Here is a 23,935-nt window from a genome sequence, read left to right as displayed (position 1 = left end):
CAATACTTTGACCACCTCATGCGAAGAGTTGACTCATTGGAAAAGACCCTGATGCTGGGAGGGATTGGGGGCAGGAGGAGAAGGGGACGACAGAGGATGAGATGGCTAGATGGCATCACCGACTCGATGGACATGAGTTTAAGTGAACCCTGGGAGTTGGTGATGGACAGGGAGGCCTGGCGTGCTGCGGTTCACGGTGTCTCAAAGAGTCAGACACAACTGAACGACTGAACATGTCCCAGGTACTTTGATGGTCACTTTCAAAGACAACTGTGTTCCCTAAAGTCTGGGCTATTTGCTCTTGGTACAAGACCCAGCTTTAAGTAATATTAAATCACATAGCTGAAGTTTTTCTCTTTTCTTTTTAAAATTGCTCTGATTACATGAAGCCCAAAGTCTTACTTTGAGTTAATATTGTTTTAACCCGTCTAGTAACACTTTTTTTTTTTTCAAGATTTTTTTGATATGGAACATTTTCATAGTCTTTATTAAATTTGTTACAATATGGCTTCTGTTTCATGTTTTGGTTTTTTGGCCATGAGGCATGTGGGATCTTAGCTCCCCAAGCAGGGATCAAACCTGTACCCCCTGCACTGGAAGACAAAATGTCTCAACCATGCCAGGGAAGTCCCTAGTAACACTTATAAATCTAAATTTTTTAAAACCAATAATTGGCCTTGAGCTCTAAGTCTTTTGAGGTGACCATATCTGGCTAGAATTTAAGAACATTTTTTTTTCTTGTATTTATTTTTATAACATTATTTTGGGCTTTTTTGGCAGTTTTTGGAAAACTAGCTTTTTGTGTATTGCTGTAATGTGAAGTTCCCTATCAAAATTAATAGAGTTTGCTAAAAAGCAGATTCATTTAAAGAAAATATAAAGTTATTTACTTTTATTATTTATAGTCTGGGTAAATAGGTAACATAAAAATTTTTTTTGAAGAGGATGCTAAAGAAGAACTGAAGTTTGACAAGCCCTGGTCTGCAAGCATTTGGGAACTTTTTAAAAATCAAGATATTCAAACCCAACTGAGCTCAGATCTCAGAGTGTAGATCTGGGAAATCTGTATTTTCTTTTTCTCTTTAATAGCTCTCAGGTGGTTCTGATGAAAAAGCAGTTTAGGACTCTCTGAGAAAGTATCCAATTTTCTTTATGTAAAAAAGCTTTTTAATTCAGTCAACAAATGTTTGTTGAGTGTCTACTGTGTATCATGACCTTTGCATTGGGTGCTGTCAATAAAATGGGAAACGACATGGAGGAGGTTGGCCTCGCCACTGTGAAGCTTACTTTCTAGTGGAAACTCATAAATAGTGCTCCCTGAGTTTCTACCTGCTTAAGAATGTTGCTTCTGTGCTAAATCACAACCTGAAGGGATATAAACTCGTTATAACTTTGTGGACACTGTTTGGCTCTGTTTGTGACATGGAGTTTACTGCGGCGAGAAGTCTGAAACCAGCCTTATTTTTACCTCTTATAAACATGACTCATTTTTAAAGCTCTGCATAACACATACATCTTCTTTATACATGAAGTGAGATAACTTCATCAGAATATACCTTGATATTAGCTTTCTATCATTTTCTGTTGGTATACTGTACCCTTTCAATCTTTTCTGTCTTGGATTTAAGTTTTTGTCTCACTCATTTTTCTAAAACATGTTTTAAGTATTTTTTCCTACTCGCTACTTTTGATCTCTTCATGACCAGCAATAATACATACACTGGATTCTCTTTCTCTTCTGTATGTATCATCTGCTTTTATGACTGATTTTCACCTCAGCACCTTTCACTTTGTTTGGTGTCATTTCCTCGTGCTTATAAACCATATTGACAACTATGTTTATCAGATTTTTCTGTTTCACTGTCCTTCAAAGCAGCTGCCATCTCTGTAACTGTTTTATTCTCTCTGTCATTTCCCTCCTAAGTTTGGCTAGATTGTTTCTTGCCTGTACTCGGCATACCATGTAAAAAAGCGTTTCGGTTTTTTCTCCTATCTTCGCTCACTCTCTTCCCGGTCACATTTCACAGTCTGAAAACCACATTGCACTTAGTATGATACTTTTCAATTGTAGGTTAGATCATTCGTTACCATTAAGAACCTAAGGTATTTTCCCTTATCGCCTAGAATGCACACCAAAGTCCTTCTCGTTACTCACAAGTCCCTGTAATTGATCCCTGCCTACAAATTATTTGAGTTTCTTGCGTTATTTGACCCTTTGTTTGTCTTCTCAATTTGTGAGGTGCTTTTGGAAAAAGATGATTCCATAGGCGTAGACTACCAATAGTGCCTTGCATCTAGTAAGTGCTCAACAAACATTGCTTCAAAATAGTCACGTTAATTCTTTCAAGTGTCAAAATATCTTACTATAAAGTTAGACCTTGAGAAAGGGAAATGGAAGATCCCCAGGATAATCCAAGGAAGAGTCTGAAAAGTATCAAGATTTTTAGATTCCCTGAGGGGGTAGAAAAAGTATGAACTATGAATCCAGATTGTGTTTCAATCCTGCCTCTGCTGATCCTAACTGAGTGACCTCGTGACTTGCTATGTCATTTAACTTCACTGAGCCTCAGTTCTTTAACTCTTTGTAAAATATTGAGCAGATGATGAGGAATTTTTTGTGAAGTTTACTGGAAATAATGGTACACAGTAAATAGTAGAGATTTGAAAAAGGATCAGTCAGTAAAGGGGACAGTTTTGCACACAATAGATTCCAAAGTCATCCCATAAAAATATCTTTTAAAAATCCCTTAAATTACCCACATGATATAGTGTACATAGTTTTTTATAAACTCTGTAAAAACTAATATGTGTGCATATACATGCATAATATAAAGAATAATGTACAATCTAAAGTGAAAAGTGAAAGTGTTAGTCACTCAGTCATGTCCAACTCTTAGTGATCCCATGGACTATAGCCTACCAGGCTCCTCTGTCCATGGAATTTCCCAGGCAGGAACACTAGAGTGGGTAGCCATTCCCTTCTCCAGGGGAATCTTCCTGACCCAGGGATCCAACCCAGATCTCCCGCATTGCAGACAGATTCTTTACCATCTGAGCCACCAGGGGAGTACAGGCTAAAGCTATAACTAAAATGTGGAAGGCCATTTATGAAAAATAGACTTCTTTAGACCTTGGTAACTCATTCAACACATCAAGGTGCTGGAAGATGAGATCCACAAAGACAATCTGAGCAGACCTACCGCCCACATCTCATACTTACTCGGTGCCATTGAATGGAGTAACTGCAGTAATCAACATTATTTAAATGTGTTTCTGTCTTTCTTTTTTCTGACTTATGCTAAGCATATATGTTTGAATCTACCTATTAATGCATACGTGGTGCCATTCAGGATACAGTTATTTCTAGATGAAGGGCAAAATAAGTTCTTAGCAGAATGTGAGATAGGTGGAAGTCAGGGAGAATAATTTGATGTTCAACCACAGTGACTTTTCAATGAAATGCATATTTGTCCTCATTTCCCTCTGTATGATTAGTTTCCCCTTCCTTTTCACTGCGAGCCTCAGAGCTTTATGGCTTTTAAAGAGGTCCTCTGCTTTGCCTATTTGAGAAAATAATTCATATTTCTCCCTTCAGGAAGGGAAAAAAAATTAATGGAGCTTATAATCCTATGAGTCAGCCTCACATGCTGTAAGCTCCACCCCATCACCCTTCCTCCTCCACCCCATCATTATATTGGCTCACATTTCACAAAACCAGGGGGCAAAGAAGAGGTCAACAATGAGTATGGAAATGGAGAACACCCTTGAAAACTTGAGGGGAGCAGAAAGGATGTAGAGTTCTAAAAGGACAAAGCACGGTGCTAGCGCACGTGGAGAGAAAATTCAAGCATTCATGTGCAGGATGTGGAAAGAGAAAGTGTGTGAAAAATATCCCCGGGTCTTAGTGAATAATAGCATAAAAGCATCAGATAAAACTAGACCAGCATACGTCATCCAAAATAGTACATTGTTCCAGAAGAAGTAATTACCAAATCTTATTCAGTTCAGGATATACTCTTATTCTAATACAGTTTAATGATCTAATCGAAAAAGCTAATCATGTGATTGCTGTGTAAGATTGACAGACACATGGGGGGAAATTATAAGAGAAAGTTGAAGCAATGTATTTATTGCTTGAAGCAGATTGAAAGGCAATCGTAGCAGCATTCCAAACAAAATACAATTTCTATCCAGGGAATAGTGACCAGTTGCGCTTTATTCTCTTTGAACAAGAGATTGCTAGAAGTCAGTCTGGATTATTAGCACTAGGAATTCAAGTTGGGAAATGATTCCAAGAAGCCTGTCAAAATTGTGCCAATTGGAAGAAGGAGGCTAGAATTTTGAACTCTTAAAAATATAAAGAAAAAAAAAAAGTTTCAGCACCTAAATATATATATATATATATATATATATATATATATATATATATCAGAATTATTCTCCACTGGATTGTGTGCATACATGGCAGGGGGAATGAGGAGAGTTCTGGAGCCATCTGGATCGAGGAAGACTTAGGTAAGGGGGAGTAGGTGGAAGTGGGGTGAATAAGGGGAGCAGAGCATTGCAGGAAAAAGGTATGGAGGTGATTCTGAATGCAGGATGTTCAAGGGCAGGGGTGAGACCTCTTGGAAGGTTCTGACTATATGTTTCATTCTTCCTACTGTATTTTCTGCCCTGTTGGTTCCCTGCTCTCTTTTTTCCAGAAGTCATTGGCAACACTTATTTCCTTTTTTAAAATTGGAATATAGTTTCTTTACAGTATTATGTTAGCTTCTGCTGTGCAATGAGGTGAATCAGCCATATGCATACTTACATTCCCTCCATCTTCAGACCCCTCTAGGTCATCACAGAGGGGGATCTGAGCTTCCAGTGCTTATAGCAGCTACCCACTAGCTATCTATCTACGCATGGTAGCGCACTAGAGTAGCACTGTCTACTACAGTGTGACGTAAGTCAGGGCGAGAGTGAAAGTGTGGTGGAGTCAGGGCTAGAGTGACTCACTGAAGGCCATGTTCAGACTGGTAAACAGACAGAGTTAACTTTTATTGGCAAAGAGAGAGAAGCAGGGCTGACACAAAGAGAGAAGCAGTTTAAGAAACCAGGACACCCCTATGAGAGACAGACACAGAGACAAAAAGACAAGGTCAAGTTCCCCAGACCCCTAACAGCAGGCTAAGCCCCTGTTCCATTTCACACACTCCGTTTTCAGTCCTGATCAACTGCAAGATTTTTCTCTCCCACAATACTCCTTTTTTGTTTTTTAGGTTTTTGTTGTTTTTTTTTTTAAGTAAATTTGAGAAGGTTTCTGTTTCTTGGCATCTAAACAGTCCAGACTAGAATAGAACGCCTCGCAACCCCCTCCCAGCTTTCTTCTCTCTTCCCTCATTCCCATCTCTGGAGGCTCGCCATCCTTTTTTCCTTATAGCCCTGTGTGCAGCTGCTTTTCTCAGATACTCTTTTCTCTTCCTTGTCCCATCTCCTCTGTTCTTGGCCCATTCCTGCTCTGTCTCCTTGGAACTAGCAAACCTCCTTCTGAGTTCTCTCTTCCCCCACCCACTTCCTGTAACAATTTTATTTGCCAGGATCATTACCTTTCAAATTCAGCCCCACCTCTCTGAAACAGAGGATTTAAGGTCCTCCCACCCTCCAGCCAGACGTCAGGACACTGCCATTGTCCTCTCCATATACCCAGTGTGCTCACCCATCTTCTAACCCATCATCTGCATGATGCAGAAAAATCCCATTTTCCAGAATCCACCATTCATTAGACTCCTCCCACCACCTCCCACATTCACATAGGTACTGTTTCATATCCCTGTATTTCACTTTTAAGAAAAAGAGATATATAATATATATATAATTATATATATAATATATAATCCTAGGGATAGAATTGAGGTAATCACATTCAAAATAGTAGAGAACATTTGACTTGACCTTAGCTTATTTGAAATAAGATCTATGAATTTTAGTTGACACTGCAATATGGACTGTTACCGAGATAAATCAATTAAGTTGTTGAGGTAGAAAGCGCATGTCTGGTCTAAAAGAACATAGGTCTCTCTGTGTTCTGAACTCTGGTAGATTGTGTTCGGCATGGCACAGCATCAGTAGGGGTGACCCAGGCATGACCACTGGTGGGTAATAAAGATTGGAGGCTAAGTCTTGGTGTCATTAAATAGACAGTGGGGTGCACTGAGATCTGTGCTCGAATATCTGGAGAGCTTTTGCGTAGAGGAAGAAGTAGACTGGCTGTCTGTCAACCCAGGGAACTAACAAGTGGACAGTTAAGGAAAGTGGGTCTAAATTCAAAGCCATGCTCATTGGGAGCTGCTTACACTTTTTTAGGAGCAGTCCAGTGCAGGCTGAAGAATCCTGAGAATCCTCCCTGGCTGGACATTGGAGGCAAAGATCTCTCTTCTTTTTCTTTTCTATTACAAAACTAATGCAGGATTATAGCATCAAATCAAACAATCCTATACCGTGGGCCCACATGTTAAGGTAACTCACATTACTAGTTTGGCGTGTACCCAGCCACACCATTTTCTGTATGTCCACACAAACATATATTATCAACCTTAATAGATGGATATGATTTTGTTTGTTTTTACAAATTTGAGATGATACTTATACACTCTGCTCAGTAATATAAACATCCCTCCTGGTCATTCATCTTCCGTGAAGTAGCTGTCAATATTCTAAAGCGTGGGTATACTATAACTTATTAAACCAGTCCCCTATTCACTGACAGTCACCTGTTTCCAGATTTTGTTACAATGTAATTATAACTAACAATGCTGCAGTTAATGGTCTCAAGCATTTATCATCATAAACCAATGTCTAGTTTTTATAGGATAGTTTCCATTAAGGCAGGTTTTGCTAAGTTGAAAGATATGTACATTGCTGCTGCTGCTGCTGCTGCCAAGTCGCTTCACTTGTGTCTGACTCTGTGCGACCCCATAGACGGCAGTCCACCAGGCTTCCCCATCCCTGGGATTCTCCAGGCAAGAACACTGGAGTGGGTTGCCATTTCCTTCTTCAATGCATTATTGTATTTTAATAGCTACTTTTTCCTGTTGCATTCATATTCCCACCAGCAAATGCCCATTTCCTCTTACCATCTCCAGGATAGATGTTATCAGTCATTTTGCATATCCCAGTAGGGACTCTACTGAGAAGGGAGTGTAGGATAGTGGCTCAGGATAAGGATGCTCTTGGTCAGAATACCCAAGTACCCATCTGAGCTCCAACAAGCACTAGTGTGTGACTTTAAGGTAAGACACATTATTGCTTTGTGTCTTAGTTACCCTTACTTGCAGAAAGAGGTATAATATGAATTCCTACCTCAGAAAATTATCTTGACTATTAAATGAATTAATGGTTAGAAAAAAAATTTAGAACAGTAGCTGGCATAGAATAAAATTTTATAAGATTGAATGATTAATAAGATTGATCTTCTTTGTGTAAGATTAAAGATTTAAAATTCTTAACTTGCATCTTCTTGACTACTAATAAGGTTGGGCATATTTTTATATATTTCTTGGTCATTTGCTTCTAGCTTTTTCTAAATTTTCTGTCCATATCCTTTGTCCATAATTTTTTACTGAGTTGTCTTTTTATCAATTGAGGGAACATTTTCTATGTATTATGAATAGTAACTCTTTTCTATCCTTTTTCCCTTCCATAAACTATTTTTATCCATTGATTAAAATCAGGATGTTTTAAGTTAATATTAAAAACCTCATATGGAACTATAAAAATAATTCTAAACTCATATAATCTCATACTCCAACCACTGTTAAGAGCTCTTTGTATGGACTCTTCCATTTACCCCTCCAATTCATTGGCTCTTAGCCTTGGCTTTACATATTGATCACTTGTTGTTTAGTAGCTCAGTCATGTCCAACTCTTTGCAACCCCATGGACTGCAGCACTCCAGGGATCCCTGTCCTTCACCATCTCCTGGAGCTTGCTCAAACTTATGTCCATTGAGTCAGTGATGTCATCCAGCCATCTCATCCTCTGTTGTCCCCTTCACCTCCTGCCTTCTATCTTTCCCAGCATCAGAGTCTTTTCCAATGGGTCAGTTCTTTGCATCAGGTGGCCAAAGTATTGGAGCTTCAGCCTCAGCATCAGTCCCTCCAATGAATATTCAGGATTTATTTCCTTTAGGATTGACTGGTTTGATCTCCTTGCAGTCCAAGGGACTCTCAAGAGTCTTCTCTAACACCCCAGTTCAGAAGCATCAATTGTTCAGCACTCAGCTTTCTTTAATGGTCCAACACTCACATCCAAACACTACTGGAAAAAACCATAGCTTTGACTATATAGACCTTTGTCAGCAAAGTAATGTCTCTGCTTTTTAATATGCTGTCTAGGTTTGTCATAGCTTTTCTTCTAAGGAGCAAATGTCTTTTAATTTCATGTCTGCAGTCACCGTCTGATTTTGGAGCCCAAGAAAATAGTCTGTCACTGTTTCCTTTGTTTCTCCATCTATTTGCCTTGACGTGATGGGACCAGAATCGATGCTTTTGAACTGTGGTATTACAGAAGACTCTTGAGAGTCCCTTGGACTGCAAGGAGATCAAACCAGTCAATCCTAAAGGAAATAAATCCTGAATATTCATTGGAGGGACTGATGCTGAGATGGAAGCTCCAATACTTTGGCCACCTGACGTGAAGAACTAACTCATTGGAAAAGACCCTGATCCTGGGAAAAATGGAAGGCGGGAGGAGAAGGGGATGACAGAGGATGAGATTGCCAGATGGTATCACTGACTTGATGGACATGAGTTTGAGCAAGCTCCAGGAGTTGGTGATGGACAGGGAAGCCTGGCATGCTGCTGTCCATGGGGTAGTAAAGAGCTGGACACAACTGAGCATCTGAACTGAACTGATGGGACCAGAGGCCATGATCATTGTTTTTTGAATGTTGAGTTTTAAGCCAACTTTTTCATTCTCCTCTTTCACCTTCAAGAGGCTCTTTAGTTCATCTTTGCTTTCTGCCATAAGGGTGGTATCATCTGCATATCTGAGGTTATTGATATTTCTCCCAGCAATCTTGATTCCAGCCTGTAATTTCACATGATGTACTCCACATATAAGTTAAATAAGCAGAGTGACAATATACAACCTTAACATACTCCTTTCCCAATTTTGAACCAGTCCATTGTTGCGTGTCCAGTTCTAACTGTTACTTCTTGGCCTGCATACAGGTTTCTCAGGAGGCATGTGAGGTGGTCTGGTATTCCCAACTCTTTAATGAATTTTCCACATTTTGTTGTGATCCACACCGTCAAAGGCTTTAGAATAGTCAATGAAGCAGACGTAGATGTTTTTCTGGAATTCTCTTGCTTTTCCTATGATTCAACGGATGTTGGCAATTTGATCTCTGGTTCCTCTGCCTTTCCTAAATCCAGCTTGAACATCTGGAAGTTCTCAGTTCATGTACTGTTGAAGCCTAGCTTGAAGAATTTTGAGCATTACTTTGCTAGTATGTGAAATGAGTGCCATTGTGTGGTAATTTGAACATTCTTTGGCATTGCCCTTCTTTAGGATTAGAATGAAAACTGACCTTTTCCAATCCTGTGGCCACTGCTGAGTTTTCTAAATTTGCTGGCATATTGAATGCAGCACTTTCACAGCATCATCTTTTAGGATTTGAAATAGCTCAGCTGGAATTCCATCACCTCCACTAGCTTTGTTTGCAGTGATGCTTCCTAAGGCCCACTTGACTTCACACTCCAAGATGTCTGGTTCGAGGTGAGTGGTCCCAGGGGCTTTCAAAACACTAGTACTTGGATTCCACCCTCCAGGCATTCTGACTTAACAACACTCTCCCCACCATCACCACCCAGTGGAGGGCCCCAGGCATCAGTTTTTAATAAGAAGTCTCTTTTGATTCTAATGTACACCCAGGGATGGGAACCAGACAATGCAATCCTGAAAAGTCACTTTGTTTCTGAATCAGAATATCACTGGTAACCACTACTGCCATCTGTTGGTGGGAGGCAGAACTGACAGTTTAGTTGCATGCGTCTGATAGCTTTGTTTATACTTATGAAAGGCTGCATTTCAGAGCTCTTAGAGATTCATCTTTGTATACACACATACCTTTTTTGTGTAATGACTTCTCAGGCAACTTCTAGCTCTAAGATTCTTAAAGTTTATATCAAATTTATACTTACCTTCTTCCATCTGTGTAAGCCACAGTAATAAATGACAGAATATAGTGTGACCCTCCTGAGGTCTTCTTGATCCTTGATTATCAAAGATTCAGTGATACGTATCCCAGTTGTTAATAGGAGAAAGTATATGGGAAGAGTTCAGAAATACTTCCATCAGCAGCAGTTAAAAAAACAAAACAAAAACAATTGCTGTGATTAATCCTAACCAAACTAACCAAAAATTAAACCACTGCCTCTTCCCATCCCATCCCCTTCCCCACCTATAAATGTTAACTGAAATTTTCCTCTACTGTGATATTTTAAGATGTCTCCTTTTTTCCTGTGGAATTGCACAATGTGAAACATCAAGGGAAATAACAGGAAAGGCAATGTACAGGGAAGCACACTTTGAGAAATAGCAATGTTGGCAGAAAATGGAAGTGTCTGGGAGAAAAAAAAAAATAAGATAAAACTGGCAGAATTACAGGCTGCTGCACGGGCTGGTAATTAGATACTGAGTTTATCTTCTGAGCAAAAGATATTTTCCCTCTCTTTTTTTGTAGAGAGGCCAAAAGAAGTCAAAGACACTGCGAGCATGAAATTGTTAGTCTGCTATAAAAATCATCTTTGATGCATTGAGTTTAAAAAATATGTATTAATTCCTCAGGCATGTTTTATGGGTTGTGTGTTATTCTTGAAGTTGGCAATAAGGGATAAGCCTTTGAGAGATAGATACTTCATATATGTGTGTGTGTGTGTGTGTGTGTATGTATGTGTGTGTGTGTATATATATATATGTGTGTATATATATATATGGACTTTTTAAACCAGAACATATTTATGAACTGAAACTTTTTTCTGCTGATTGTGGAAGTTAATATTGAGTTTCTTTTATCCACCCTTGATTTAGACTCTTTCCAGAAATATTTTCTTAAGAACTGGATTTCTCAGTCTCAGAACTGTTAACATTTTGGTCCAGATAATTCTTTGCTGCTAGAAGCTGACCTGTACATTGTAGGACTTTTAGCATCATCCTTGGCCTCTACCCAATAGCATACGCCCCATTCTGACAATCAAAACTATCTTCAGACAGTGTCAGATGGCAATTTGGCCTCCAGTGAAGAACCATTTATATAGAGAATGCTTATGGCTCCATTACTGGGGGGTGACCTGTCACTTCTTCAAAAAACAGTTCACCTAGCTCCCCAATCTAAATTAGAGCCCCGGTTCCTTTTAATGAAAGAATATTTTTGCCTCTCTTGAAGCATACACATCTTTCTATAGCATCCTAGGCAGTTTGTAACAGTGTGTCTACCTTGAGACACTAACTTCTTTCTTCCCTATTAGACTTTAGGTGCCACAACCAACCTGCTTTTGTTCACCTGATACACGTACCACACAAAGCAGTGATTGGCACTTAATGAATGTTTGTCAAATGAAAGAATATAATTCTCAGATATTTAAGACCCTGAAGCACAAAGCCTGATTTGCTGCTCCAAAGGGGTTTTTCCTCTCAGGCTTATTTCAATCCATATGACAAAGCCAGTAAAAGAAGAACTCAGGGACATATTGAGGCTGTTGAAGGGTGTGATCTGGGAAATCTAAAAATTATATTATTTGGATAGGATTCCCTGGGGGTTTGGCGGGGTGGTGTTGAGTGGCAGCTTCATTCTGGAAACAACAGCTCTGATATGTCGTTATAAACCAGAGCCAACCTCTCACTCCTGCTTTCTGAACTCCATCCACCATTGATCCATGGAGGAAACAGGTTTTTCTTTTTTTTTTTTTTTTAACCAGGGTGAGGCTTAATGCTCCATTAATTCTCTGAGAGAAAATGTCCCAGGACCCAGGGAGATGTTCCTAGGGAGGGTGGACCTTGCTACATACAGACTGCCCAAGAGGCCTTTAAATGCTTCTTTTCATGTTCTTTAAAAAATGGAATTAAGATGCATATTTTTTAAGATGAAAAATGACTGGCATTCTTCCCACTGAAAATGGGAAGTAATTTAATTTGTGAGTGGTTTATTTTATTTGACAGTCTTTGTACGTACTCGATTTGGTTTGTTACACCAAATTACCCTTTGATAATGGGTACACAGAATGCCAGACTCTGCCCCCCAGGTTGGTTTGATAATTGGATGAACAACCATATTGTTCAAGGTTTTCATGACAATGTGGACAGAAGCTATTAGGAAAACTCCTAACCAGAAAAGCCTTCCGCTTTTTTTTTCCACCAACAAAGTTAATTGCTACCCAGTGACCAGTTATCCCACTAGCTACTTCTCCTGAGCAACGCTGAGTTCTGTAATCATGACTGAATTCCCTGGGTGGATAAAAGGGATGTCTACACTCTGAAGCCAATAGAAGAAGTCAGAAAATCTTCCCTAGGCAATCGCTCAGGATGGACCTTTTTTTTTTTTTATAACCGGAAGTTCATGGGAAGGATTCTAGTAATAACGATCATAGGGGCTGTAGCCAGACTGCCAACAAGGGTAATGCCACCCCCTAGTATTTGTATGACCTTGAGCAAGTTTCACCACTTCCTTTGCTTCAAGATCCGTACCTGTAAAGTGGGATGAATATTAGTACTTACCTCTTAAGATCACAGTAAGGATTCAATAACATAATGTGCATAAAGTGCTTAGCACAGTTTGGCGAAAAGTAAGCTCTCCAGAAATGTCTCTTTGGTAGATGGTATGTATCAGGCCCTGGGCTAAGTTTTCTTGGCAAAGCTATAGAGGAATGCTATCTGTAACATTATGGAAGAGAGCCTTGACATGGAGAAAGGTGAAGTAAGAAGCCCAGGGCCACGTGGCTGGTAAATAGCCCAACCAGGATTCAAGGCCAGGTCGACCTGACTCTGAAAACTCTCTAACACCATATAACTTTAAATTTTGTGCTTGTGTACCACCTCGAAGAATTTTGAATAACCACGTACCTTCCTGAGCATCTTTCAGTAGGCAGCTAAGCACTTCCATCATAATGTTAAATACATAACAGAGGATGTGGCTTCAGAAGTATTTTGAACATAGGCAGTTTAAAATAAAACTGTTATATCACCTTTTTAATGTGTGAAATTTAAACACCATTGTAACTGGATACCCATCAATATCCATTAAAAGAATAAGGAATAAAGTTCTTTAAAAGTCATAACTTTACATTGTTCCTTTTTCTTCTTTAATTTTGTGTTTTCACTGCAACTTCCTCCAAATAAATGTTGAAAACTCTTTTTGATCATTTCTGTAACAAAAATAGGTTTTTCCTTCCCCCTGAATGTATAACTATAAGGCTTTAAAGTTCTCTTCTGGATTTAATTATCTCTAAAATTATTAATGAGACACAATTGACCAAAACAGCACAAAACACAATTCTGATTTTATTAGAATTTCATATTATAATTTTTGAGATTTTAATTTTATTATAATTATTTTTTTAGAAATCTTGTTAGAAATTCATATGATAATGAGCTGGATGATGGGGTCATTTGTGGGGCTTTGATTAAAGATGTCATCTGTCCCTCCCTGAAGTGTTTTATACCATGGATAACACATCCCGGTAAGATTCAGGATGGGGAAGGTTTATCTTTCTTTTTCAAAGATGAGAATGAGAACCTCGACTGTGGTTATATCCTGACATAATTTGATTTTAGGAAGGAAAGTATATTGTTTGTTGTCGTTCAGTTGCTAAGTTGTATCTGACTCTTTGTGACCCCATGGCCTGTAGCCCACCAGGTTCCTGTCCATGGGGATTTCCAGGCAAGAATACTGGAGTGGGTTGCCATTTCCTTCTCCAGGGGATCTTCCTGGCCCAGGGATTGAACCCATGTCTCCTGCATTGGTAGGCGGATTCTTCATCACTAAGTCATGGTTTCCTTTAGAACTATTTCATAAAGTTTTCAGGAAGTCATCACATTCTCCTGTTTGAAGACAGCTCCCCTGCACTGCTTAGCTGGGTAGCTTTGAAACAGGGATATTTATAGCAGGACCCAATGGCTCTCCCATCTTCAAGATGACTCACTCCCTCTTCCTTGACTATGAAGTCTGAGTGCTTTTTAACTGTTGGCTTTATCCCAAACTTACAGTAATTGTCTTTGGAGAATCACAGAAGATATTTCTTGAAGGAAGTCCAGGAAAGGCATGATGGCAAACGTGAAGTGAGGCTGAAATCTGGAACTTTCTACCCTTTCCTCCAGCTTTACCATTTATTGCTTCTAGATGGAATGGTGTAGTCAGCCCAGACGCCACGAGTCCTTAAACCTGTGGTCCCAGAGCACCGGGGTCAGGGCCCCCTGCACCAAGGAAAAGGTAGCCAGCTCCCATCTCTTGCTTGTCTAGATCAAACAAACATGGTTTTAGCTTCCCAAAAGAGCTGGTTATGAAAAGGAGGAGTGGGTAGGGGGTTGTGTATTCTCTGCCCCCACTAAGCTTCATAAGAATACTCTGTGATGACTGTCCAGCATATAGTAAATGGTTAATAAATGTTTGGGGAAGGTTTTATCTGGGGCCAGCATGTGGTCATGACATTGCTATGTGAACTTCCTAACTGATGACACAGAGCCCCCCTACCCCCCTGGCCTGAATATATCCTATCTTTCTCAGTATAGAGTAGTCTCAGTTATTGGGGAGGGGGGGAAGCATCTGTTGAATATTGACAAGGAAATACAAGCAAACATGGATGTAAGTTGGTAGCAATTTTTTCAAAAGGCCCAGTCATGTCAATTATGTTGATTGTACTTAGTATCCAAGGGTATTCACATTTGTCTGCTGAACTCAGTCAGATTCAACCCAGAGTTACCGAACAGCTGGAATCTGTGCACATCCTTGAACCAGTGGACTCCTCTCTCTCCCTTCTCCATGGCTCCAACTTTTCTTCTGTTCTTGAGCTCCTCTCCAGTCATCTCTTCTCTCTCAGGCTCTTGCCTTGAATCTGTCAACTTTTGGAGGCTCTGGAGGTTGCCATGGTGAGCACAGCTGTGGTTTTTTTCTCTGTGAAGAGCCCTCGTCTCCAGCCCCTCCCCGGCTGTGCATTTTCACAGATGTCATGTAAAGTGGGGGGCCTCAGGAGCTTCCAGGACTCTGTTCTCCTTTTGCCATGTGTCTCCGAAGGGGCCTTTGTGACCTGCTGACACCCACTTAGGTGCCACAGAAGACTGTGATGCATCACCACCATGGTCACCGAATAAACCAAATGACAGTGACATTCGTTTTGTTAGTAAATGGATTCTGAGAGGTGAAAGGTGGTCTTGTGTTTCCCAAGGGCAGAGGCAGGAAAGATAATGAGAAAGATGTGAAGGGAGGAAGACTGAAGATGGGTAGAGAGAAACAGAAGGTGGGGAGAAAGAAGGGAGAGAGAGCAATGAGGAAGGGATTTCTTAACAGGGAGGGGTCAGTATCGGGCAGCTAGTGATCTTCCTATCCCCACAATCACACCTGTGACCCAGCCCTGACTTCTGATCTTCCATCTCCTGCCGCTGTCCTTCCCTGCTCACTCCTCTCCAGCCACAGAGGCCCTTCCCTGTTCCTTCTATGCTCTGAGCGCTTTCCAACCTCAGGGCCTTTGCACTTGCTGTTTGCTCTGCCTGGAGTGCTCTTCTCCAGGGTGCCAAGTGGCTGCTGACCTCCCTACATTCGGCTCTCAGCTCAAATACCTGCCCCCAAGGGAGTTCCATCCCCGCTCCACTCTCATCAGTTCTCCATCCCCTCATCAAGCTCAGGTTTCTCTTCATGTCTGATGTGGAGGAAGACTTTATTTTGCATTTTGAGTGAAGACAAAATCACTCACCCCCATGTCCAGAAACCCACGGAATCACACTCTTCACCTTGTACTTTCATCCCTCCCGTCTGTGCTCTGCACATGCTGGCCTCTCCAACTGAAGCACTGCTCCCTCTCCTCCCTGTCCCCCACTTTCACCTGGTAGATTCCCACAAACCCATCACCTCCCACTCACTCAGCAGTCCTCTCCTTTCTGAGGTCTCCCTTGAGCTCCCCAAGCAGATACAAGCCCATTTAGCTGACACTGCCCTGGGCAGTGCCTGCTGACCTCCATTCCAGCCCAGATGCCCTACACTGAAATGTCCGTGTACTCACTTGTCTCTCCCACACACCCAATCGTGCCCCTCCAGGCCCAGAGGACAGAGCGGCCAAGGACTTAGACTCCAGAATCAAGGAGTGCCAGGCCTGAGTATGAGCTGTGTGACGATACAAATTACTTAACCTCTCTGGTCATTGCCTCATCTGTGCAGCAGAGATCATATTCACTGAGCTAAATCATAGGCTACTGATGAGGGTTCGCTGATGAACTGCTTAAGAGCAGTAAGCTGGGTCAGAGGATGGTGAGTGGAGGGTGTGCCATGTGAGGTGGGGTAGGGGTAGGGACACAGAAGACCTCTCTCAAGGGGTGATCATTGAACAGAGCCCTGAATGATGTGGGGAAAGGAGCCCCAGGGCACTCTGGGGTTCTCTGCATCCCACTAATATCCCAGCTGACATAGATGTCTATAAGCCTCGTGGCAGGCTAGACTCTGAGGCTGCTCTCTTGGTCTGTGAAACTTTATTTGGTGGATACTCTAACACAGTACCAGTTTTCTTGACAACTAGGCTGGGTTGTTTATGCTTTGCAATCATGCTCAGGGCAATGAGCTGAAACTGAATCAGGGTCAGGGAGGAGTATGGGGTGCCTAGGGAAGGACAAGGATTCCAGCAGCACAGTCCTTGGCCACCTGCGGCCTCCAAGGGCCAAGACTGGCCCCGTTCTCATTCCCAAGCCTACTGAAGCACCAGCCTTGTCTCAGGGGGGTCTCGCCCCACGGCCACTGTCGAGATAGTGCGGAAAAGAGGGTGTGAACCACCAGTTGAAGGTCCTGGCTTGATCCTGGAGTTTGTCGGGTCCTATGGAGAACAGCTCAGGCACCTGGCATCGGGACAGAGGAAGCGATCGGATGAGTGGCAGAAAGCCAGGTTGTGCTGGCAACCCCCACTGGGCGACCATGGACATGGCATGTCACCTCTGGGGTTCCTGACTTCCTCATCTGCAGAATTCAGGAACTGTCTGTGGTGGTTGGTCTCAAACTTTCCTTATCCATAATTACTTAAGCAAGATGTGAGGATCCAAACATATTACCAAGAATGATGAAGGTCGTAAGGCCTAGACACCATGGCCTCCCACTGTGGCCCCCAACACACACATACACATGTGACAGCCTTGAAAGAGGCTCCAGGGGTCCTTCCAAGACTCAGTGTTTCATGAGTCAATGTCACATCCATATGGCACAGAGTCCTTCCAAACTGTTAGCCTGAACCACATGAAATTACTGAGATGTGACCATTTTTGACTTGCAGAAGTGGCATTTTTGTATTTCTTCCTAAGCATTTCCTTTGCAGCAGTGGTGCTCTGGGCTCACTCAGGAACTACATTGTCCCAGTTCGGCTCTTCTCCTTCCTTTTTGTGTGACATCAGACAGGATATTTCACCTCCCCCATAAAATGGCAAACAAGGAATCTTCCTCATGAGGTTGGCTACTGAGAGGGCTGAAGGGCAGGGGTGCTCTAACTCAGTGACTGCCAGTACAGGAAGCCCTCCCTGATCTTACAGGGAAGACCCAAATGATTGCCCATGGGCTGAACTCAGGGAACCGTATCCCACTCTTCTCCCTGCCTGGCCCCAGAAAGAGCATGTGTCCAGAGCAGATAGGAAACACAGTCCCAATGGGGTTTCCTAACTGGTCTTCCTGTCCAGTTGGTAAGCTTGAACCCCCTAACGTCCTCCTTCCTCCTTTGACACGGTGTCCCTGGGCAGTGGACAGCCTTGACCTGGGCGTGGGGAGGGTGCTGGAATATCACGAGTGATGTTTGTCGCCTGGCTAATCTGGGCAGAGCGTTAGCGCTCCCTCCCCCAGATACCTACCCAGAGCTTCCCCGTTAGTGCTACATCATGGAGTATGTCAGCCTGAATTAGCAGGCAGGCCTGTCACATGAAGCTGAAGCTCTGAGCTGGCAGCTCCCACTTGGTAATGCCTCTTGATCCTAGCTGTCATGTTCCCTCCCCTCATCGCCACAGCCACAGGAAGCCTGTGCAGACAATGAGGGTGATAAAGGAGGCCCAGGGAAGAGTTTAGGCAGAGCCCCTGGAAGTCCTCACAGAGTCCATTGCTTCCCTGGCCCTGGGGAACCTGCTTTCAGTGCCACTACCTTGGGGAGGTGAGCGGGAGTAGGGGAGTACAGAGCTCAAAAGCTCCGGGTAGGGAATTCCTCTGTGACAAACCTCAAAGCAGAGCATGTGTCTATGAAAGCATGTGGAGTAGACACCCTATTCAAATGCCATGAACACCTCCAACCCCAAACTGAGATTTCTAGAGGCAGCTTAACCACAGAATTCTACCGCTACCATTATTACTACCCATAATTCTATCAATTCCGTAAATTCTATGGGCCCGGTACTCATGGCCCTTACAGAGCAGTTATCACTTCCTATCATGTATAGTATCTGAGTGTGGTGTGATACAGTGGGAAAAGCACAAGCTTTGCAGTCAGATAGACTCTGTAATCATATTCAGACTATGCCTCCTACACCTGGGCAATTCTGGGCCACTGACTTAGCTTCTCTGAGCCTGAGTTTTCTCTTTATCATAGTACTTTGTACTACTGCTCTCTGTTTCACAGAGTTGTCAAAAGAATCTCCTGAGGTGGGTGTGAAGGATGATTGACACAATCAGTGCCCAATAAATATTGTTTATTTATTGGGAAAGTTCACAATCAGTGCCCAATAAATATTGTTTATTTATTGGGAAAGTTTATTTTGTTTGTTTACTTATTGGGAAAATTTGTTTATTTATTGGGAGAGTTTCTAAGGCACTTTTCTTACCCATTACAAAGCCTTAACTCAGACATACCTTTAACTGGTGTTCAGTAGTATCAATATATCACCTTCCTTTTCAAAGTTCTCCTTCATTCATCCTCTATAATTTGTTCTCCCCACTACATCAGGAATGATCTCACTGAAACTTTGATCCTTACCATATCAAAATCATTGAAAAATCTTTTGATTTCTTCCCATATCTCTTGGGCTGGTGGGCTACAGTCCATGGGGTCACAAAGAGTTGGACATGACTGACTAACACTTTCACTTTTCACTTTCATTTCTCTTAGGGTGGTGGCAAAAATCTCTTTGGGGGCCTGCCTCTTACCTACCCTGTCACTTCATCTCCCACCGTGGTTATCACTCTCTGTCTCAACTACACTGACTAATTGATATTTCATTCTTGTGTTACCCCCACCATAGGACCCTTGCACATGCTCTTTCCGCTGACTAGATCATTCTTCCTTCCCCTCCTGGCCTAGTAAATTTCTTCTCATCCTTTAAGTCATCCAATTTATACTTCCTCAGCAAAACCTCTACAGACCTCCATGACCACATTAAATCCTTCTTTGTGCTATTTCCTCTCCTTCTGGGTGCTTACTACATTTTATTATGAGATGATTTCGTACCTGCCTTCACCACCTAGGCCAGCCAGATGAAGGCAGGTGTCTGGTTTGGCTTCCCAGTTGAACGTGTCCCCCCCGCCCCCCCCCACCGCCCCTCTACACCAGGACCTTGTACAGAGCTCGAGAAAATGTTGTTGAAAGGGTGAATAGGAGGTTGAACTGAAGGGCAAATCATCTCAACAGATCCCAACCACCCTTCATGATAAGTAGGGCACAGTGGATATTTCAGATCGTATAACCAGAGCCCAGAAGGGGCAAGATAATTGCACAAGATCACACAGCCTGTCAGTGAGGGCTGAATCTGTGGTCAGAACCAGCTCTCTTAGTTTTTGCCTTCCCTGGGCCTCTGCTAGAGAACCATCATCCACAACAAGGTAGAGGGCTTGTGAAGACTTTGCCTTCCATCCCACTCCTGGTTTTTAGAGGATCCCTGGTTCTTCCTACATCCACATCTCAAGCTTCTCTGATTTCCAGGATATCCAGTGCCACATTTGTATAGGATTCTATGTTTCTTCTCAATTCTTCATTTAACTTTTTTTTTTTTTAAGATTTTTGTGATGTGGACCATTTTTAAAGTCTTTTTTGAATTTGCTACAATATTGCCTCTGTTTTATGTTTTGGTTTTTTGGGGTCACGAGGCATGTGAAATCTTAGCCCCCCAACCAGGGATCGAACCTGTACCCCCTGCATTAGAAGGCGAGTTCTTAATCACTGGACCACCAGGAAAGGCCCTTGTATGCAAAACTATTTAACTGTCTGATTCTTTGACCCATAAGAAGATAGCAATTGTTCACTATTCTCATTCATTCAACAAATACTAAGTATCCTTTGTATATCAGTAAGATGACCATATAATTTATTGTCCAAATGAGGACAGTTTTGACATGACAGTGCACACTGCCTTGTTGATATACAGGTTAAACCAAGATCTTCCCAGATAAAACAATGGGTTCCCTATATTTTAATGACTGATTTGGGGCTACTAGAATCGGGTGGTTATATGCTTTCCCAACATTCTTTTAAAAAGATTAAAGATAGAACCAGGATGGGGCCTAGGCTCCCAAAGCCATGAAGACTAAATTTTAATCTCAGTTAAACTAGACATTTCTAAAAATTTCTACAACTTCCTTTTAAAAATAGATTTCATGTTTTAAAAAACAAACAATCTGGAACAACATCTCTGGCAGCTGTTCCCCTGAGAGGAGGCCACTTGAAAAAAATCTTAGAGTCTATAAAGGATGAAATTGCCCATCAGGGCTAAGGGATGGTGACATTTTTTTTGGGGGGGGGGGGGTGGTGACATTTTTAAAAAAGAATGAAACTAAAAGGCACCAAAGGGAATAGAAACAGCATGTAATTGATCAGTCTCTTTCTCTAGCTTAGATCTCCTTTGATGTGATGTGGTTGTGATTTTGTGTGTGATAATGAAGGATATAAACACGCACACTCTTTCCTAATGAAGAGCTGTGGTTCTGAAGCAATTTGTTTCTCTTGCATCCCAGGTGCCTGTCCTGAGACCCATGGACCTGATGGTGGAGGCCACCCCTCGAAGAGTATTTGCCAACGCGCACACATATCATATCAACTCTATATCAGTCAACAGCGACTATGAAACCTACATGTCAGCTGATGACCTGAGAATTAACCTATGGAACTTTGAAATAACCAATCAGAGTTTTAGTATCCTTTCTTTGGGGCCAATAACCAGTTGGCTTGAATCAAGACTATTCAGGTATGAGCAAGCTTGGGAGGAAATGGAATAGAAAGGGGCAATCCCTATCGAAGACTTAGCACTTGTGGAGAACTCTTCCCTTTTAAATTATATTGGCATCTGTGATACTCTTTCATCCAAAGTTAGGGAGGTATTGAATTGCAAGTAGTAAACCAGGACTACCTTTGGGTTAGAACACTGAATCACTTCCTTTATGCAGAAGCATTTGTGTGTCATGAATTAGAACTTTATCAGCTATAAGGCCAGACCCTAGAGTTCAGTGTAAGGCTCCTTCCTCTTGTTGATGGATTCACAAATGGCCTGTATCTACATTATGGACCACAGTTACACAGGAGATGGTTTTCATTGTATTATAATAATGAAAGTAATAGTGGATTTGTTGAATTCCAGGCACTGCGCTGGGAATCTAACATATTGAATCTCATTTTGAAAAGTGCACATATCATAATTGTCCAGCTTGATGAATTTTCATAGGCAGAGGACTCCTGTATAAGTAACAGCTAAATCAGAAAATCAAACTTTATTAGCAATGCTCATGTCCCCATCATACTTCTTCAGTCTCTTCCTGCCAAAAGTATATTGGATATAACAACCCCATGTTGAAATTATTATTATCTTCTGTTTAGCTCAAATTTAGAGAAATCAAGACAACTGCTGAATGAGTAGATGACCCAGCATTCTCGTCCTACTATGTTGACCCTATATTTAATATTAAAATCAGTCATTTATTCAGCACCTATCATGTGGTCCATCCCACCACAGACCTGACTCTTCACTTGAATTCCCAATCTTAATGATTTTACCACCCAGGCAGCTGAGTAACTGACGTAAGAGTCAATTTTGATCCTTGCTCCCAGTTACCAGCCTGTCCACCCCCCAACCCAATTTGTCCGCGAGCCCTGCCTTTGCTTCCTCTAAAATGTATCTCAAATCAACTCATCTCTCTCCATCTCCACTCCTGCCAGCCCACACTAGTACCGGCCATGGTTCTTTCACCTTTGTGACTGCAATAATCTACTCTGATTTCTGTTCCTTCTCGCTGTCCTACATGATACATGCCCCACATAATAGAGTGGGCCTTTCAACATGTAATTCATATATCATTCCTCCCAGGACTAAACCACACTGGTAGTTTCCTTTTGAACTTAGAAAAAGGTCCAAGTTCTTAATCTTGGACTGTAAGATTTCACATGATCATGTCCCTGCCTCCCTCTTGCTATCTTGTTATACCACTCTCCTCTAGGTCACTCTTCTTCAGCCACCTAACCTCCTATCTGTTCCTCAGTAATGCTTGTTCTTCCTTCCATTCTCTGCATTTGTTGTTCCCTCTTCCTGGAATACTTTGCCCCCAGAGTCCACAGGGCTGACTTTTTACATGTCATCATATAGACTTCAATCTCCTGTCACCTCCTCAGAGGCACTTCCACTAACTCCCAAGTAACCCCCAATAACCTTCCATACCCATTAACTTCATAACATGGGTCACTATTTGTAACTGGTTGTTTTTTTTTTTAATTTGTGTATTTCGGGTTTCCCTGTCTTTGAATGTGAATTTTATGAGAGAAGGAACTTTGTATGATCCATTCCTGTGTCCCAGTACCTAGAATATTCTGACATACAGAAAGTACCATTTGATTGGGCATGTCAAGTTTGAAATACTAGTAGGTCACTAAAGTGGAGATAATCCATTAGATAATTGATAATGAAATAGAATCTAGCAATTTCACCGTAAGAGTATATTAATTATAGTAAAGCTCTGAATGTTCTGGTATGAAATAGAGTCCATAATGGCTCAAGCATATGAAAGGTTATTTCTCTCGTAAAGTCTGATATTGCTGACCTCCATCAGCAAGCAGCCTCCTCCAATCAGTGATTCAGAGATTCAGGTTCTTTCCATCTTGTGGTTCCCCAGTGTCACCATGCCTTATCTGCATCTGTACAGCAAAAGAGGAAGATGGTGTAGGACCACACAAGGGAGACTCCTATGAGCCAGGTTCTAAATTAGCATGCCTTCCATTAGCTAGAACTCAATCACATGAGCACCTCTAACTGTGAGGCAGGCTGGGAAATGTGGTATAGCTGTTGCACGTAAATAAAAAGACCCGGTTTAAGTGCTCAGTCACCAGGTCACCACCACAGAAGGGTCTCCCAAGGCTTTTCAGGGAAGGCAGCTATAAGCCAGTGGTGGGGGTTATGGAGACTGAGAACTGACCATTAAGACCACGACTGACATCTTTTGTTGATCACAGAGCAGATGGGACATATTGTCTGAGCCTAGGAGAATCTGCCCACAGATTTTGCCTGGAAGTGCAGCTGCTAACAGACGAGTGTGGGTGGTGGTTCCCTGTCTGCCTTGACATCTATTCCAAGAACCAGAAATCTGTTCAGGCTCAGCTGCTGTCACTCTGAGCTTCTGCTGCCCCAGTCTAGGTGACATGTTTTCCGAATTTTGCCTCTAGGGCTTCAAGAGGGAGCGAAGTTTCTTTAGGCACTTTAGGAGACAGATGCCTTGGGGAGAACGCAAAGGGGAAGTATTAATAGCACAGTTGAGGTTATA

The 23,935-nt window shown here is 41.9% G+C and overlaps 1 protein-coding gene across 25 annotated transcripts in view; it reads left to right on the top strand.

Moving 5' to 3' along the window:
• Positions 1–23,935, top strand: part of PPP2R2B (protein phosphatase 2 regulatory subunit Bbeta) — a 705,283-nt gene that overhangs the window by 609,600 nt on the left and 71,748 nt on the right. For all 25 annotated transcript variants that reach the window (XM_055557503.1, XM_055557439.1, XM_055557489.1 and 22 more), the window contains one exon: positions 21,149–21,326. In XM_055557503.1, coding sequence (XP_055413478.1) covers positions 21,149–21,326 — 178 coding nt within the window. The remainder of the gene's footprint in view (positions 1–21,148; positions 21,327–23,935) is intronic.

Source organism: Bubalus kerabau, chromosome 1 (assembly GCF_029407905.1).
Source record: "Bubalus kerabau isolate K-KA32 ecotype Philippines breed swamp buffalo chromosome 1, PCC_UOA_SB_1v2, whole genome shotgun sequence".
Taxonomy (NCBI): domain Eukaryota; kingdom Metazoa; phylum Chordata; class Mammalia; order Artiodactyla; family Bovidae; genus Bubalus; species Bubalus kerabau.
This window is presented reverse-complemented; position numbering and strand designations above follow the sequence as displayed.